Source organism: Neltuma alba, unplaced genomic scaffold (assembly GCF_004799145.2).
Source record: "Neltuma alba isolate B1F8T4 unplaced genomic scaffold, ASM479914v2 tig00006496_pilon, whole genome shotgun sequence".
NCBI lineage: Eukaryota > Viridiplantae > Streptophyta > Magnoliopsida > Fabales > Fabaceae > Neltuma > Neltuma alba.
Genome location: NW_021634482.1, coordinates 773 through 20,183, shown reverse-complemented (window position 1 = coordinate 20,183; position 19,411 = coordinate 773). Strand labels below are relative to the sequence as shown.

The window sequence follows — 19,411 nt, the reverse complement described above, 5'->3', positions numbered from 1 at the left end:
TAGGCTTTTGGCCGTATTTTCTCCAGGCCCACGAATCTGCGGTGAGGTTTTCAGCTGTTACATGGCAAACCATTCTTTCTGTTGACCTCTTTCTGCTGCAGAATTACACAAACGCAAATAAAGAAATGCGCCATTTTTACCCAAACATCACACATTCCAAGATCACGCGCGCGCGTGTGTGTGTAACTTTGTAAAACAGATAAAACGCTGAAAAAAGAATTCCATTTCCATATACCTTTTTCTCATCTGATTGCTTGAGCAGCTTGCGTATTTGGTAAAGTCATACCAGAATTATACTGTTACCACCGCTGATCTGATTTGGTGGTGTTTGAAATTGCTGTTTTCTGATGAACTAATTGTAGCTGATTTTGAATTTGAGTTTGTTGTTGGAGTTGCTGTACATGTTGGTCATGGAATCTTTGAAAGCCAGAAGAAGAAGAAGTGGAGGCGGGCGAGGCTTGAGGCATAAAATGAGGCCTAATATGAGAAGCATAAGAACCAGAAGCAACAAGTGATGATGATGATGATGATGCAGTATCTATATTATTATTATTGGTACAACTACTGGACCCTTCGCCTGCAAAATCAGTAAAAGAGGAATTGGATAATGCCACAACCACTAGTAGAGATAGTGGTGGTTTTGGTGGTTGGTGGGGATAAAGGGTCTGAACAATTGGTGTAGTTCTTGGAACCCACTGGTTCTGGGTTGTGTCAAACTGGGGAAAGAGAAGATGTCTTTTCTTCCTTGATTAATGGTAAAGAAAGGTCCTTGGATGAAGAAGACGACGGTGTCGTAATGGAAGTAGTGGTGCTGGCGGCGGCAGTGGCGGAGGAAGGGGAGGAGGATCTGCAACCTCGGACGACGGCGGAGAGATCCCAGCCTTCGGCCATTTAGCAGGAGGAGAACAAAAGAGAGTAATAATACTGAGAGAGATCTGTAAATTCCCACATAATCAGAGAGTGTTCGGCCAATTTGAAGCAAAAACCCAGAAAGAAAAGAGATGCACAAAGGACGGCGCTGACTTTTTGGTTAAGGAAGCCTTTAGAAAGAGAGAGAAGGAATGGAAGAAGCAAGAGAATGGTGGTGGAGCACTGGCTGACTTGAGTAATTGTTAATTATTTATATCCAGAAATTTGATTTGTTTTTTTTAAAATCAAATAATAAAATATGAGAATGAAAGTGAATTTGTTTTTGGCAACAAATCATATAATATTTAGAGTTATTATTTTAATTAGATCCTACCTACCCATTTAGAGATAAACACTCTCGATAGAATTTTTTTTATTTAAGTTTCAGATTTTGTTTTTCTTAAAGGGTTTAATTGTTTAATTGGTGAAAAGGTGGGGAAATTGGATGCCTTTTTGATTGACTTGGCAAAATGTCAAAGGGTGGGGGCCAGCCAAAGGTGGCAAGACGAGGACGATGATTCGGATGCCGTGAGAGATGCCAACTCTACAATATTGCCCACTTATAGTAGTACTCGATGTCCTATTGGTGTGCGCGTCCTCACGACACCGCCATTGCAAGTTCTTAACACGCGCCCCTCACGCGAGTGTGACTGGTTTGCTGAGGCCTAGAGATGCTCCTCTACACTACTCCCTCCGTTTTTTATTATAAGAGACATTTGATGCTTATGGCATGTTTTCATATATAAGAGACATTTAAAATTTGTCTCTAGTTTTTTGTATTGATTTTCCTATTTTACCCCCTATTTATTTTGTCTCCTACTCATATTCTCTCTCCCTCCCATTTCTCTTTTTTTTAATAATTTAATTGTTCTCTCTCATACTCTCTCTCCTTATTAATAGGGGTATTGTTGAAAAAAACATTATATTTTTTACACATTAATTGTCCTCAACTAATTTTAACTGTTTTTTTTATCAACATAATTTAGTTATTTGTCTTTTATAATAAGGAACGGAGGGAGTAGTGTCTTACATTTCACGTTACAACTGGACCCTCCGGCCTCTTTTTCCATTTTTCTTTGGTTCCTCAAATTTTTTTTTTGGTATAACTCAATTTTTTTGATCATAGGTTCCTCAATTTTTATATTTCGCATTTACTGAAATAAAAATTTGTTCTTTCACAATTTTTGGTTCCCATGCATAGAATCAAAGATAAATGGTGGTTTGGAGACTCACTGGAATCGAGAAAAAATTATAATTCAAGACGTGATTATAGAAATATTAAAATAAATAGATTATTTATGATTAATGGGTTATAACAAAATTGAAATTCACGTGTTTTTTAACTTTGTTGCTTACTTATTACTCCTTTCATCTCTTTTTATAACAAATAATTTTTCTCATGTTCTTAAATATATAAGAAATAAATTCTCTTTATTTAAAATTTTAAAGTAATATTTTTATTTTTAACCTTATTAAATATGCGTCATTTATTATCTCTCTATAACAAATTTTTACTCGTTATTTCTCATTAATTTTTTGTACAAAGGGTATAATTTGAAAAAGAAAAAATAATATGGCAGTCCTTATAATTTTATTAAATTTTGAATTAGATACTTGTAGTTTTTTTTTCCTTTTATTCAATCCCTATTATTTGTTCTCTTAACAATGTAAGTCCTTCTGTTAATTTAAATGTTAGTTTAAATTAACACCGTCTTCTTTTCTCTCTCCCCCTCTTGGGTGCACTGTCTAGCTTCTCTCTCTCTCCACTCTCCCCATTCATATCCCTTCTCTCCCCACCATCATCTTCTTTATCTCCTCTCTCAGTTTCTCTATCACTTCTCTCATCGTTACTTCATATTCTTTCTCATCTTCTTCTTGTAGTCCTCTTGCAGTAATATACACACACTTTTAAGCAAACTCTTAAAGAACTTATTTTTTTTGCTGCATTTTCGACCAGAGGGGGAATAAAAGTGAACACTAAAGTATATAATGTCTTGTACTATATTGTTGAGTTTATAGAATGAAATTGGAGCCGAGTTCATCAAGATTGAATGGAAGTCACATAGCACTTTTCATATAGAAAATCTCGGTCAAAGATATTACTCCTCCGATTCTTAATATAAGACTCATTTAACTAATTTGATTAGATTAAAAAAGTTATGTAAGTTGGTTAATTATAAAAAATGTAAGACATTTTTTCTAAAATATCATAATCATCTTTCTTAATACCTTCTCTTCCTTTTCTACTTGATTATGGTTGAGGAAGTATCTATAGGGGTAATTTAGAAAAAATTGATAAATATGAGAAATGTGTCATATATTTAGGATCAAAACCAACTCAACAATTGAGTCCTATATTAAGGAGCGAAGGAGTATATATGGATATTTTGTATGACCCTCAGTGATCCACAATGCGTCTTGGAATTAATTTGTCAATGTCAACAAAATATATAACCGCCAGCTACATCAGACTCTGTTACTCTGTGGTGCTATGTTTTTTTCCCTTTTCCATGAAAATTCTGTTCACCATATGTGTAGCAAGAATGAAGAAAGCGGAGGATACTATTACATCTGTGAGAAGGAAATGTTTGCAATTTAAGAGTAAAGCTTTTGCAAGAGGAGATAAAGAAGATAATGGTGGGGAGAGAGATATGAAGAAAAGGTGGGAGAGGAGAGAGAGAAATTGAAAGAGCAAATAAAAGAAGACGATGGTGAGGAGGGGGAGGGGATATGAACGGGCAGAGGGGGGAGAGAGAGAAGCTCGGAGCGGAGATAGTGCATCGAAAGAGAATAGCTTCTGGAGAATAGATTTTGGGAAGAATAGATTTTGTGAAGAATAGATTTTATCAAAAAGTGATTCTAAGAAGTGAGAGTGTTTGGATAGCTGTTATCAAAAGCACTTTTTATATGTGCAAATTACTAAAAAAGACATAAATTAATATAATAATTATATAAAGGATAGATTTGATAATATATTTTGATTTGAAGAAATGAAATTATTAATAAAATAATTTTTACTAACATAATTAATAATATATAAGATAATATAATTAATAAATAATTAATATGTATATATATTTATAAACTATAAGATTAAATAGTAAAGAACTGAGTGTGGAATGAAGAGTGAGGCATCAATTATGGGGGCTGTTTTGTCATATGTTGTTGGGTCCATACCAATGTCTGAAAAATTTGAGCCAGAAGCAACTTTAAACCACTTCTATCGAAATCATGGTTTTGGGGTTCAAAACCATGGTTTTACCCCAAACTATGGTTTCACATTTTTCCTTCTATTTGGCTGACTTCTTTCCCAAACCATGGTTTGAGGAGACGATGTGAACTTTAAACTAACGGCTAAGTTAACAGAAGGACTTATGCCATTAATAGAACAAAAAATAACGATTCAGTCAGAAGGAAAAAAAAAACTATAATGATCTAAATCAAAATCTAATAAAATTACAAGGATTGCCATATTAATTTTCCTTTTGAAAAATATGTATATATCTTACACATTTATTATTTTTAACTAAATTTAACTAACATTTTGAATTTCTTAATTTTAGTAGTTTCTTATAATAAAAGACAAAGGGAATATTATTTTTATTTTTAGCCCCATTAAATATACGTCATTTATTATCTCTCTACAATAAATTTTTACTCATTATTTCTCATCAACTCCTTGTACAAAGGGATATAATTTGAAAAATATGTATATATCTTACACATTTATTATTTTAAACTAAATTTAGCTAACATTTTGAATTTCGTAATTTCAGTAGTTTTTTATAATAAAAGATGGAGGGATTTTTTTTATTTTTAGCCCCATTAAATATACGTCATTTATTATCTCTCTACAATAAATTTTTACTCATTATTTCTCATCAAGTCTTTGTACAAAGGGGTATAATTTGAAAAATATGTATATATCTTACATATTTATTATTTTTAAACTAAATTTAGCTAACATTTTGAAATCTATAATTTTGGCAGTTTCTTATAATGAAGGACAGAGGGAATACCGCTAATAAAAAAAATCTGTAACTAGTAATAGTGCTAATAACTAATGCTCCCTTTGTTCTTTTTAATAAGAAATGATTAACTGAATCACATTGATCAAAAAGTTAGTTAAAATTAGTTAGAAACATTAAATATGTAAAAAAATGCAATTTATTTTAAAAACACCTTATTTATGAAAATTTTGGGTGGGAGAGAAGATGGGTGGAAAAAGAGATAACAAAAAATGAGTTAGGAGAAAAGACAAAAGAGACATGTAATTAATTAAGAGTAAATATAAAAAAAATGCATTAAATGTCTAAATATATCCAAAGTGCCTCCTATAAAAGAAATATGCCCTTTCAAAGAAGTGTCTCTTATAAATAGGAAGGGAGGGGTAATAATATTTGGTTATGCATAAATGCATATTAATTGAAAGTGAATCAAAATTGGGAATAAACTAATGTGGTGTTATTGGATATCCATATTTCGATAATAATAAAATGGTTAAGGTCTTTAAATACTTTAAAAGTATCCATAAATAAGCACCCAGTGCTTAAAAGTATCTTTTTTGGGATCTAATATAGTCAGGAACTTTTGTTTCATAGTACTTATGTCCTGAACCGCCATTCACTATTAATTTTGACCGCTAAAAATACGGGTCAAACCACATAATTTAACAGTCAAACTTAGTAGTAAATTATGATGGTCATGCTATATTTGCTATGAAAATAAATTCACAGGATATATAAGAGCCATTAAAATCTTCTAGATGTTGAGTATTCCTTTGTAGATACTTTCAAAATATTTAAACTCTTTAACACATAATAAAATTAGATAAAATATTATTTTTGTAGTGTATAAATGAAAATATGATCATAAAACAGTCAAGTAAAAAGGATATAAGGGAGGACTCAAAACTTTGAAGTTCATTTTTTATGTGACATCTGTTTGTCTTTTAATATCCTGTATAAATGAGTACTAGAAGCATGGATAAATCATGTTTTACACAGTTTAGAAAACACTTCAAAATATTTTTCATTCATTAATTTTTAATCAATATGTCAATCATGCCTATTCATGTGTTATAATCAGATTATTTTTAACTTCGGTTTTTCTCCCATCTTGTAATTAACTAGTTAATAATCATTGTGCTTTGTGTTAACTAGTTTTCAAAGAGATTATTTTGCATCTCTCTTTTTATTATCATGTTAATTAGGCTAGCTATTCATCCCATTAACCAGAGTTCAAAAACCTGATATTTGGCTCCAAAAATTTCTTAACATGTAAATCATTCCAACTTAACTAATTTACCAGTTCCTTGTAAAAATCTCAAGTACGTGCTTCAATGCGTCATTACTGTGTTAGCCTCGACTCTTCATGCATTAACCTGTTTTCGGAAGAAAAAGCTTGGATTTGCTTTTAAAATATGCTTAATATGATAACTACGCTCTTTAAGGTGTCAATTATTTTTCAAAACCCAGGTTTTGCTTCATAGTTCCAATTCGACATGTTGAATAGGGATTGTGATTATAATTACCCCTTTAAATATGTTATAGATGAGGCTAGATTACTTCTTTCCAAGGATTGGCAAGTTGAGATATGCTATGCATTTCGAGAAAATATCCCACCGGCGGATCAGCTTGCCATGTACTTTCATAAGATTATAAGGAATTATTGTATATTTGATCACTACTTATCTCTTGATTAGGAAATGTTACGTGATGAAAGAAGTTAGTCTATCTTGTTTTGGTCTATACATTGTATTGTTTGATGCCACATTTAGTCATTACTATAAAAGCTAATTGACTAATTCGAGTAGATTAAGAAATTTTGTTAAGTTAGTTATTTGCATTAATTAAATAGTTGTTATCTTCCATAGAATACTCTTGTTAATTATGTGTATTAGTTAGAACTATAATTTGATAGAATATTTAACATGTATAACTATTATAATGACTATTTTAGGGGGGAAAAATAGATAAATATGAGAGATAAAGTGAATTGGAGTCTTATATTTAGGATCAAATTAAATGTCAAATTAGCTCTTATATTGAGAGTCGGAGGTAGTACATTATTAATGGATCTTAGTTTTCACTCAAACAAAAAACCAAAAAAAAAAAAAGTCATGGATTAACCACTGCCCTTCACATGTTAACAAGTTCGATCTCAAGACATGTTTTAACTTATTCTCTAGTTAACATGTGAGTCATTACACTCATCTAATCGAGATGTTTGCTTGAAACCATGTACGTGCTTAACACGATAATCAACCTTCTTAACACGTTAATGAGAACTCTAACAAGTATTAAATACAATACATGAAAAGCCCTTTTTTAATTAGATATTCAACATCTCACTTTATTTGTTTTGTATAGATCTAACAGCTAAAACTGGGGAAAAACTATTATTAACACTCCTAGAAGAATCAAGTGATAAGATTCCAAGTCTTCATTGTTGCCTTTATTTCTAGCATTAAAAGCTTTCTAGTTTACTCAGTTTAGTGCTTCAACTGTATATATTACTAATTCTAAGAAGTTATAAGCATTGAATTCTCTTTTTCTGATGAGGAATAATACTCAAGGTGAGGTGTTATTGGATGAGATTACGGGGATTTGGGTTGAATATGTTGTGTTTTGGTGTGGTTGTGTCAAAAAGAAACAGCCTCACATTAGAAAAATCACCTTATTTAATATATAGGTGCGTGTGGGTTAAAGTCCCACATCAGTTGGTTCTCAAGAAATCCAAGTGACTACTATCTAAAAATAGGTAGTGTCTAGTGTTAGCCAAAACGCATTGGGCTCTTTAGTTTTTGAGCTCTTTTTTCTCCCTTCATATACTTTCTTGCTCAGCAACATCTTGCATTTATGCTCCATTCCTTATTTTTTGCAAGAAGGGTTTGTTTAATATTGAGGAATTGACGCATTAATTTTATTGTTATTTTTTCCCCACCATTATCATTATGTTTTCTTTGTTGCATTATTTTTTATTGGCCTTGAAAAGAAAAAGTTTGAAGGCTCAGGTTATCCAACATGTGTTTCCATGTGCTTACTTTGGTCTTAACTTATATTTAGATTAACTTATTTTAAGTGGTTTTGTGTTGTGTTATGTAAGTACTACCTCCGGTCCTAATTATAAGAGCTAATTGACTAATTTGAGGACATTAAGAAAATAAGTTAAGTTAGTTATTTGTATAAATATATGTTGTCTTTCCTATAATATCCTTGCTAATCAAGTGTGTTGGCTAGAACTATAATTATAAGAAGGATTATCTTGGAAAAAATAACATAAATATAAGAGATAAAGCAGATTGGGGTCTTATATTTAGGATCAAAATAAAAGTCAAACAAGGTCTTATATTAAGGACCGAAGGTAGTATATCAAAAAAATTTTATCTTATAAAATGTGAAATAACTAATGTTAAGTGATTCTAGTGATTTCTAAACAAGCATTTTTAATGACTATAAGTCCAATCCAAACTAGATATCCCTATGTCAAGATACATCATTTAGATAAGATAGGAAAATTTTATTAAAGGTAAATAAATCCTTAGTTCTTCATCTTGCGCCATACACAGTAACATTTTAAGTCCTAAAATTAATACAGGGTGCTTGCCACATCACAAATGCTGTAAATATTTACTTGTACGCAAAAGTATAATTTTGGTTAAAGATTGTTGGGAAAAGAAATGGTTAAAGAATTACTAAATTTTTAGAAATTTGGTGAAAAGTCCATATTTAATAAATTTATCATCTTAATTAATAGACTAATGCATTCATCTTGTAACTTTTTAATTGTGTACAACTTATTTTTAACTATACATATAATTTTTTAAAATAGAGATAATTTACATGTAATTGAAGATATTTTATATGGTTGAAGAAGAATTGCATTCACTTGAATTCAGGAAAAAAAGACAATAAAATAATCTCAAAAATACTAAATGAAAAATGAGAGTAAGTAAATTTCAAAATTCTAATTCACACCCTAGGTACTATTTTAGAATTTTCAAATCTTGTAAAATTACACAAATGCCTTTTATTATTTTTTGTTTAAAAATATTGCCACCTCAGCACTTCTAGTCGTCAGAGTTTCGATGCTGGGAACCCTACCGGTGGCTAGTTACCGGAGCTCTAGTGACATGTCACCGGAACTCTGGTGATTGGTTGCTAGAGCTCTGGTGACTACTTTTTTTTTTAATGTATTAACTACTCTTTCTTAGCTATTAACTACATTTGTTTTTAAAACCCTGATTACTACTTTTGTTTAGCTACTGACTATTTTAGTATTGTTATTGACTGTTTTTATTTTTTAAATTTTGGTAACTACTCTTATTTAACTATTGACTACTATAATTTCATTATTGACTATTTTTGTTTCAAAAATTTAAAAAATGCATTAAGTGTTTTGGAGATTTAGTGACTACTTTTTATTTAGTTATTTACTATTATTGTGTAATCAATAGCTATATAAAAGTAGTCACTAAAACTTTAGTTAAACTAGAGTAGTCAATAGCTATGTAAAAGTAGTCACCGAGAGTAAGGATAATGTTATCATTTCACAAGATTTTAAAATTTCAAAATAGTACCTAGAGTCTGATTTGGGATTTTCAAATTCACCTACCCTCATTTGTCATTTAGTTTTTTTTTAGGGTATTTTACTGTCTTTTTTCCCTAAATTCAGGTATTTATTGGCAATTTTTTTAAAATAGGGATTCTTTATCATATTTTTCAAGTTTATCCTTTATATCAAAATCTAAAAAATGTATTAAAAATGTTTCAATTTGGTTACAGAAGAATATAAATTTGAACCTATAAACGTTTCTAAGTTACTGTCTACTAGAAAATTATAAAGTAACTTTTTTATATCAACTTATTTACATTTTCATCTTGCAAAGATTTCTTTTTATTTTTTCAAAAAAGGGTAGAATTGAGCGCCAAAAAGGGGGTCGCAGAATGTACGTATACAAACATCTTCTTGTGGGTCCCACTAGGTCAAGAAGATAAAACTTTTAATTTTGTTACGAAAATAAAAAAAGTTAGAGAATAAAAAGAGAATAGCAAGATAAGAATTGAGAGAGAAAACAAGGAGTATTTCTCATACACATATATGATTGCCAATGCCTTATATATGGCCTCTATTTATAGGCCTCCAATCATTAAAGTCTAATCCAAAGGTTATAAAGAAATGAATAAGGAAATAATGACAATAAACATGAAAAACTCCTTTTAAGTTATTCATTAGAGGTTATGGTTTTAGGACATTCAAAGATCAAAAATCCTATCAAGAAACCTAAGAGTTGGGGGTTATGGACATCCACATATATACAATATTTATAAAACTCCCCATTGGATGTCCAGAATAAATATTGTGCCTCATTAAAACTTTACTAGGAAAAACCCATTGAGACAAAAACCTGATAAAGGAAAAAGAGTACACAATATAATATATGTTGGAGCTGCCTTGTTAAAATCCTTGCAAGGAAAACCCTGTGGAACAAAATATTAGCTAAGGAAAAAGAGTACAATATGATCTTTACTTCCCCTAATGACAACATCACTTTTACTCTCCCTGTCAATAGCATCACTCTTTATCATTTTATCATAACAGAGTATACTAATTTCTCAAGTCATCCAATGCTTTTTAAAGCATATTTTCTTTTTAGTTGAACTATGTATAGTGCGTTGTCATCAAATTATATTGAAATGTATTTCTCCAACATATCTTTTGGATATGTGGAATTATCAATATATTCTTCACTTGCACTAAGAGAACTGCAAAGAAAGGTTATTCTGAAAAATACAATGATATATCTTGCATTGACATGATTAATTTAATTTGAACAAAATAATTTCATAGAACTACATATCCAATCTCAATTTCGTTATTCATATGCATACCTACAGAAACTTATTTTTACCAACAAAATTATAACACGTAATATTGACAATATATGTAAATATTATTATAGAATAAATATATGGGACTTCTAGTCTATTTAGTTGAATATAGTTTGCAGACAAAATTATCATAACAAAAATCAATCACCTTGTAATCATTGATACATTCTACAAGTCAAGTAAAATACAAAATTATTTATTTTCTAATACATTTTTATGAGCCAAATATGTATACTCAGATTATCTTAATCAACATAATATTTCAAATATTGGATGATTTTTTATATATATATGCTTCTGGTAGTTTAAATCCTTCAAGAATTCTAATATAAACTTCATTATTTAGTGAGGCACATGCATAAGCTACAACGATATCTAATAGATGCATATTTCATTTTTGATATACTGCTAGACTAGTAATATATGCAAAAATTATTTCATCCACTACAAAATACTATGCCTAATCATAATCAATAGACCTTTGTGAAATTCTTTAGTTTAATAAAAGAATTTATATGTCACATAATAACTTTGTATTTGATATGTTTGGACTGCAGATCCATAATTTTCACATATTAAAATAATATCATTATATTTCCATTACGTCTTTTCTCTTTTCCTTTTGTTTTTGGCCTAATTTCTATCTTTACATAAGATCCTCTTTAAAATCATATGATATTATTATCAAAGACGTTGTCAACAACTTTATTTTTTTGGTTCTATTTTTCCTCTTGTGACATAACTTATTGAGATCTCTTCATTATCTTTTAGGTACCTGAACCTCTTCTGAGTTTTTTTTTTCTCAATTAGTTATCTCTTGGCACTCTTCTAGAGCGCATGCCTTCTTAAGATGACTTCTAGATTTCATGCTCCTTTTTATCCGATATAATTATATTGGAACCGATTAATCTCTCATGCTTCAGGTATGTCTCACTTTTATTTATATTAATTGGAGCATTTTCAATTGAAATATGAGATTTAGTAATACTTATTTAGGTCAGTAATAGCATCTGGCAGATATTTTGTAATATCTCATGAATGCATTCTTTGATGAACTTCTAGTTCATACTGTCATATATCTGAGCATAATAATAATGCATTCTACATGTTATCTTTTCCAGTTACTCAATTTCTCCCCTCATGTTGAAAAAACTTTGTTCATGTTGAGAAAACTTTATTGAATAATAATCAATTAATCATACAGTATAAGTCTCCTAAATTCATTTGTTTCATTTAGAAACATCCTTTCATTTCATTTAGAGATAAGAAGAAGATTCTTACTCAATATATATCCCAACGTTTTTTAAAAATATCCATCTATGTGCATTGTGGTGGGCCGATAGTAATAAATATTGCATATTTAAACTTCTAAGATGAAAATATTTGGCTCTTGACCAAAAACTAATTTTATTGGGAGAATTTGTTGGCTTGATACGTGTAAGTGCTATAAAATATCAAATCAAATTAATATGCCAACACTGAAATGAAGATCTTGTTCTAAAAAATATTGATCTAGCTACTCCTGAAGGCTTTAATAAATTATTCTGCTTAATCATTCTATTAAGTAGGCTTTTCAACAATTTTTTAATAAATATATGATAATCATTCAAAAGCTAAGATATAAACTCATTAGTGTTTGCAATAGAAATTTTCTGGATTGCACTGTTAGGATTATGATTTTGATGATAACAAAGTTAGATTAAATTGATTCAGTGTGTTGATCGATCAACTGATCGATCAAATGTTTATCGATCAGCTGTCAGATAACTGTTCAGTATAAACCAGATTTATGTTAAGTATTTTTAATCGATGAGCTATTTGATAATTCATTGATCGATAAAATGATCGATCATCGCTAACGTAAAAGTCATATAAGGTAACTGTCGATTATCGGTAGATTAATCGATAATCCGAGATGATCGAACAGAGTGACAGATAAATAGAAGTGAATCTGAACTGATCTTATCGATCAAGTGATCGATAAATGAGTTATCGATAACGACATCGATAAATGGTAAGACACTACCTATTTTGATATTGATTTTGTCATTGTTTATCGATCACATTATCGATCATTTTTTTATCGATAACTTGATCGAACATTGAGCTCTAACCTTCTGAAATGCAGGTACTGATTATAGACTATTGATCAATAACTTTATCAATCACCAAATTATCGATAACATGATCGATAATCTGTGTGCCAGTTGTTTTTACTGAGTTTTTCCTAGAACTAAATTATCGATAACCTTATCGATAATTAAGCTCTCCTTCATAACATTTTTTCAGATAACATGATCGATAAACAATCTTTGAACAAATTCTTCGCTTCACTGTTTATCGATAATTTGATCGAACATATCTTGATCGATCACCTATTCGATAATTCTTGGTATCCTTGTTTATCACTAAAGGTTTTACATTTGACTCTTATCGATAACATTATCGATCACAACCTTATCGATAATGTGTTCGATCAACATGTACTATAGCTTCAATTCTGTAACACTTGAATTATCAATAAATTGATCGATCAACCTTTACTCGATAAACTAATCGATCATTGACTTCTGTCAGTTTAATTTCAGCAAGCTTTAACTCACTTGTCTACTTACTTCCAAACTGTTTTTAGCTTGCATAATCTTCATGATTACTTTACTAAGTGATGCATATTCAAAGGAACTCTGAAATACATTTGATCTAAGATTTCCTGTTGCATTTTATCGATCACCTGATCAATAAACCATTGTTCCATCATCTGATCGATAAATTTCTTCAAACCGATCAAAAATTTCTCTCTCGATTTTTCGATAACCTAATCGATCACTACTTCGATCAACCATGTCCAGAATGTCTTTCTGCACTTTTTACGAATAATTCATTTCATCTAGAATCATTGAGTAATCAGTTAGTCATTCTTCCTGTCTGAAGCTTACATCGCAAGACTCTTACTTGTTTAAGTTTAAAATATGGATGCAGGTTACTAAGAGAAATTACAACGGCTCTTCAACGGAATTACGTAGCCTGTAACCTACAGTGTCAGAAGCTCAGACACATTAATGGCGGAACCGTTGAACTAGCGAAACACGCAAATAGAGTCACAACGGCTAGAAGCTCTTCTGTCTAACGGTTACTTAACGATCTCAACTATAAAAGGCGTGAAGAAGCATTAATGAGAGGATTGAATACTGGAACTACCATCTGTGATTATTAAGTCTAGCATTCAATACTCTGTTTCTTCAATACTACTGAGCGTCAGTGTTCATCATTAAATTTTACTTTGTAAGAGAGTCGATATTTATCCTATATTAATCACTATTGAGTGATACTCAAGAGTGTGGACTCTTGAGTGGGTTTGTATCCTTATGGGAGTAAGGGGGAGTGATTGAGTGATTCAATTACTGTACTGAGGTACCAAGAGCCCGATCAATCTTGGAAGATAGTGAAATACTCAGAGGTGTTCTGAGGACTGGACGTAGGTCAAGTGGTTAAGACCGAACAGTATAAATCCTGTGTCTTCCCCTCTGCGGTGAAATCCCTCTTAACTCTAACTCTCTGTTTCCGATATTGTCTCGTTTTAATTTCGCAATTTTTTTTTATCTCACCCAATTCACCCCCCTCTTGGGTGAGATTGCTTCTAACATGCACTTTTCTGGAAATGTGCACTCAACATATATAATGATCTACTTGATTAGTTTTGCAAACTTCAGGTTGCAACCTAATAATAATACATGTAACCATCTTATAGATGCATTTATCAAATTCATTGAATACTTTTATGGTTTACATGCTATCGGTATGGGCCCATATATCTAAATTTGATATATTTCTAGAGATGTAGAGGTTTATTCCACATCATAACTAGTGATATCAACATAATCAATTTTTCTTTGAGAACAAGAACTATATGAACTTTTGAATCATATAATATGTTGTCTATTCATAAAGAATCTTCTGGTTCTTCAATGGATGTCAATAATAATAATTAATAATTTGTTACGCCATATATATGATTCGTGATGATCAAACAAGACACACCAACTATAAATCTAGTTGGGCAAGTAAACTTTTGGTTTACTGTAACAAGTTTCTTATATAAGTAAAACACTATCTAACATCAACTCATGCTTGCATTAATTCAATTAGGCTGTTGCTTTTTAGACCCTTTGGAGAATCGAAGTTGTGATGTAGATCAATTGATCATATTTTTTTACCATCAATTCTTTGTCCGCCCATTAAAAAAAGTTGTATTAGTTGTTCAGGAACTATATTAATATTTTTACACATAGTTCTTCAGGAACCATGTGATCTGAAATGAATGAGGAGACAAATTCATCTTAATAACATCGTAATACATAATAATGAATAGTTATAAATATCATAGATTTAACTTGCAATGTATATAGAGTTTACACATGCTATAAAAATAATTTTATCCAACCAATCAAGATCAATATCAACTATTTATAACAAATTTTCTCATAAAATTAAATAACTTTCTATTCTCTCAATTCAAATGTGACATAAATATATAATTTTTATTTTTCTTCAATTGTCACAGTAAGAATAATTTAATTTCAATATATAAGACCAATGATTCATCATTTCAAAAAAAAAAACATTAAGGATTAACATAAATCTTAACGTTAGAATAGAGGAATATAAATATTTAATTTTTTTTATTATGTTATTTCTAAATGTTCAAAACTTTAAAGATTAAATGGTATTTGAACTAATCCAACATCCATAAAATTTTCTTAAAATTATAATTATCATTTGCACATGCTTAATTTTTTTCTCATAAGCAAACTCATATAGTTGAAAGGAACATAAAATATAAATGATCTTTTAAAATAAACTTTTTGAGAACAAAATGTAAAATTGAATGCATTGTTCAGAATTTTTCAACAGTTATCACGATGCCATATATCATTTATTTAATTTGCAACACTCAAATATGTCATTTGGAAAAATACTTACATATTATATAAATGCTTAATTTTTCTTTTTCAACTAATTTCTTATTTAGTCAAATTCAAAATAACTTCAAATACTAATAATAAAATTTATTATCAATAAAGCATTTAAACTAATATTAAATAAGATAATATAAATAGGATATAAATGAACGAGATATGAATAATATATCATTTCTTTAATTTGCACACAAATGGCACAATAAATAGCAATATCATAATATGATGACCATCTTTTAGGCTATTCTATTAATATGAAATAAATTATATTCATATTTCATATTCTTAAATATGCAAATAACTTGGCACAATAAATAAATATTTCAAAGTGACCAATAATTACTTTTTGGTATATTTTGTTTTATACCACTCTTAAAATTTAAAGTAATATCATATAGCCTTTTGGACTTATGTTTATATTTTTCAACTTTAATTAATTTAAGCATATTTCTTCACAAGAGAGTATCTTGGGCATTATAACTACGTTTCATACTTTTCATAATATCTTTTAATCTTTTAGTTTCATAACCAGTTTTAATATTTACCTTCAATAGATATACTTGTCCATATGACTTCTGGTCATATTATAATATTTGCCCATAATTGTTTTTGACTATAAAAGTATCACTATCTTCTCAATTATAGTTCAATAGCCAAGACCAAAGATCATTGCCCTTAAATTATTAATTCCACCGATACAATGTGGTCATGTTCTTTATCACTCTTAGAGACATGTTCCTTGCTTTCAATAGTATACAATCAATTTCTTCAAATATTGGTTTTCAGGACTATAGCAAAAATATTTCAAATAAAACTCTTTTATGACATTTGATGTTTGGACCATTAGCCTTCAGGGTTTTGATATTTGTCACTAGGTAACCTTTGAGGCTTTGATATTTGTTACCATTAGATTATGAAAGCGCCATAAATTTTTCTTGTCATGCCATTTAAAGGCACCCATATTATTCTTTTACAAAAGAAAAATTGCAAAAGTAATATGACTTCTAGTCATCTAATCACAGGATCAAAAATATTATGGTTTCTAGCCATTCAATAAATAAAATTAAAATAATATTATAATGAAATAAATTAAATAAATTCAAATCCATAATCAAATATAAATAAAAAATAAACCCAAATATAAATAACATTATATAATCATATGTATAATACTGTGATAGATATAAAACAAGATAATATAAACCAAATAGATATATGTAAACAAACAATGGAACAAGAAGTATTGAAAAATAAATAAAATAAATAACACAATATCATAATGGGGAGATAATAGAATTAAAATGTATAAAAAGAATAAATTAATAAATAACATAAAAGAACAACATAATATATAGCAGATATATAGAAAATTAAAATTAGACGTGATAATAAGATAAAAAGAATAATTGGGTAAGAAGAAGCTAGTAGAAAGTATTATCATATACTATAAAAATACATTAATTTACAAAGGGCTTATACCTCAAATCTTCAGAGCAAACTCGTACTGATAACGTGTTATGAAAATAAGGAAGTTAGAGAGTAGAAAGAGAATAGCAAGACAAAAATTGAGAGAGAAAACAAGAAGTATTTCTCATACACATATATGGTTGCAAATGCCTTGTACATAGCCTTTATTTATATGCTTCAAACCATTAAAGTCTAATCCAAAGGTTACAAAGAAATGAATAAGGGAATAATGACAATAAACATAAAAAAACTCCTTTTAAGTCATTCATTGGGGGTTATGGTTTAGGGCATTCAAAGATCAAGATTCCTATGAAGAATCCTAAGAGTTGGGGGTTATGGGCATCCATATATATATAATATTTATAACAAATTTAAGATTCACTGCTATTAAAAGTACTACGCATAAATTAGGACGTTAAGAAGATATTCATAAAATATATATAAATTAATAAATAATTTTTTTAAATTTATATTTCTGATAAAAAGTATTTTACTCTTTTAGTTTTTGTTCTCAGACCACAGATTTCACAAATCTGACTCCTTCAATGCTCCGATGAGATTCACACGCAGAACGGCATCAACTTGGACAACTCCTCACCGTCGGATTGATCACACGTGTATTACTTAAATTTTTGTTTGTCGGATCATGTGGGCCGCACATAGGGACATAAAAGGGGGAAAAAAAATAAAATCAGAAAAGGAGGTGGGTTTCCATCATTGCCCTTTTGGTTACCAAAGTTCGTGTTCGTTTAGTTGTTTAGCCTTTATGAGTCTTTTTGGAGGTGACAAAATAAAAATCTGGAGCCCTTAAAAATTTGGGTCTTTGATTGATTCCCTTTTTTTTTTAAAACGAAAGTTTTCATTATTTCAAATAATTAAAACAGAAAAAAGATGCTTTTCAAAGTTTTACCGAGAATCTTTGTACCTTTACCAATGGGTGTAATCATGGTACTGGCTTCTTGATAACAAATTATGGCACGTTCGATTGATTATCATTCTCATGATCGCCTAATTACATTAAAAAGAATAAGAAAAATTACTGATATTTTGTCACATAGTCCTAATTTTTATAAGATACAAATAACTAAATTATGCAGATTAAAAATTAGTTAAAATGAGTTAAAAATAATCAATATATAAAAATGCAACTTATTTTTTTTCTAAGAAAAAAACATTATGAAAAGTGAGCGGATAATTAATATAGTGAAACTAAGCAATAATTAATGAGGAAAAAAAAATGAAAGATGAAACTAAATTTTAAATAGGTTACTAGTGTTTTTTTTTTAATAAATAGGAATATGTTATTCCTAATACTTTTTTATACGTATCAGACCAAGGTCATCAAACTCATAAATTTAACTAAACTTGTTATACATAAATTTATAAGAGCTTACTTTTATCGATAAATAACAATTAAAAGTATATAATTAAATAATTAAAAATACAAAAATGAAAACAATTTGATTTTAATATGTTTCAAATTCAAACTTCTTATTTTAGTCTTTCACCTTCTTCTTCAGTATCAACTCTCAACTAGAGGGCAAAAGTTGTGGCAATGAAATAGAGTAGAAGGCTATGAAGAAAGCAACATGAGTTTACAACTTCAAAATGAGGTAACTTGAGTATTTCTTATTTTTGAATTAATATTATTATTTGCCTTTTATTTTTTATTTTACTTTAAGTGGGGTCTTCCTACATATTTTTGCAAAGCGTGTTCTACGTTATACATGCTTGACCCACTCAATTGGACAAAAAATTAGCAAGTCTATCAAGTCACTCGTGAGTTCAATTAAATTTGTAACTAATATGAGTTTAAAAAAGAGTTGATACGATGAAAAAGTAAAACCAATAAACTTGATCAATCAACGCACGAATTCAATCGAATTTGCAGCTAGCAGGAGTTTAAAAACATAATTTAAAATAATAAAAGTCTCATGAGATTTGGACTGACTTTTATACTCATCATTAATTAATGGAATTGGCATGCAAGAGCTGGAGAACACTAATCCAAAATTGGACATATGATTGTATAATGCCTAAAATTGTCAAATTGTGTGCCTTAATCTATTATGTTGGCTCTGTATGCTTTGCCACGGTGAAGGATGTTGATGAATATGACGAATGACCCAAATGTTGATTAATGAACATTTTTTTTTTTGTTTCTCT

The 19,411-nt window shown here is 29.5% G+C and overlaps 1 protein-coding gene across 1 annotated transcript; it reads right to left on the bottom strand.

The window, feature by feature from the left end:
- Nucleotides 1–7: 7 nt before the first annotated feature.
- LOC114750522 (WRKY transcription factor 22-like) lies at nucleotides 8–961 on the bottom strand (the record flags this gene model as incomplete). The annotated part of the gene is made up of 3 exons (XM_028939112.1): nucleotides 718–961; nucleotides 198–262; nucleotides 8–95 (listed from the first exon to the last, which is right to left on the bottom strand). Coding segments are annotated over exons 1-3 (327 nt in total), but the record flags the coding sequence as incomplete, so codon positions are not given.
- Nucleotides 962–19,411: the final 18,450 nt, after the last annotated feature.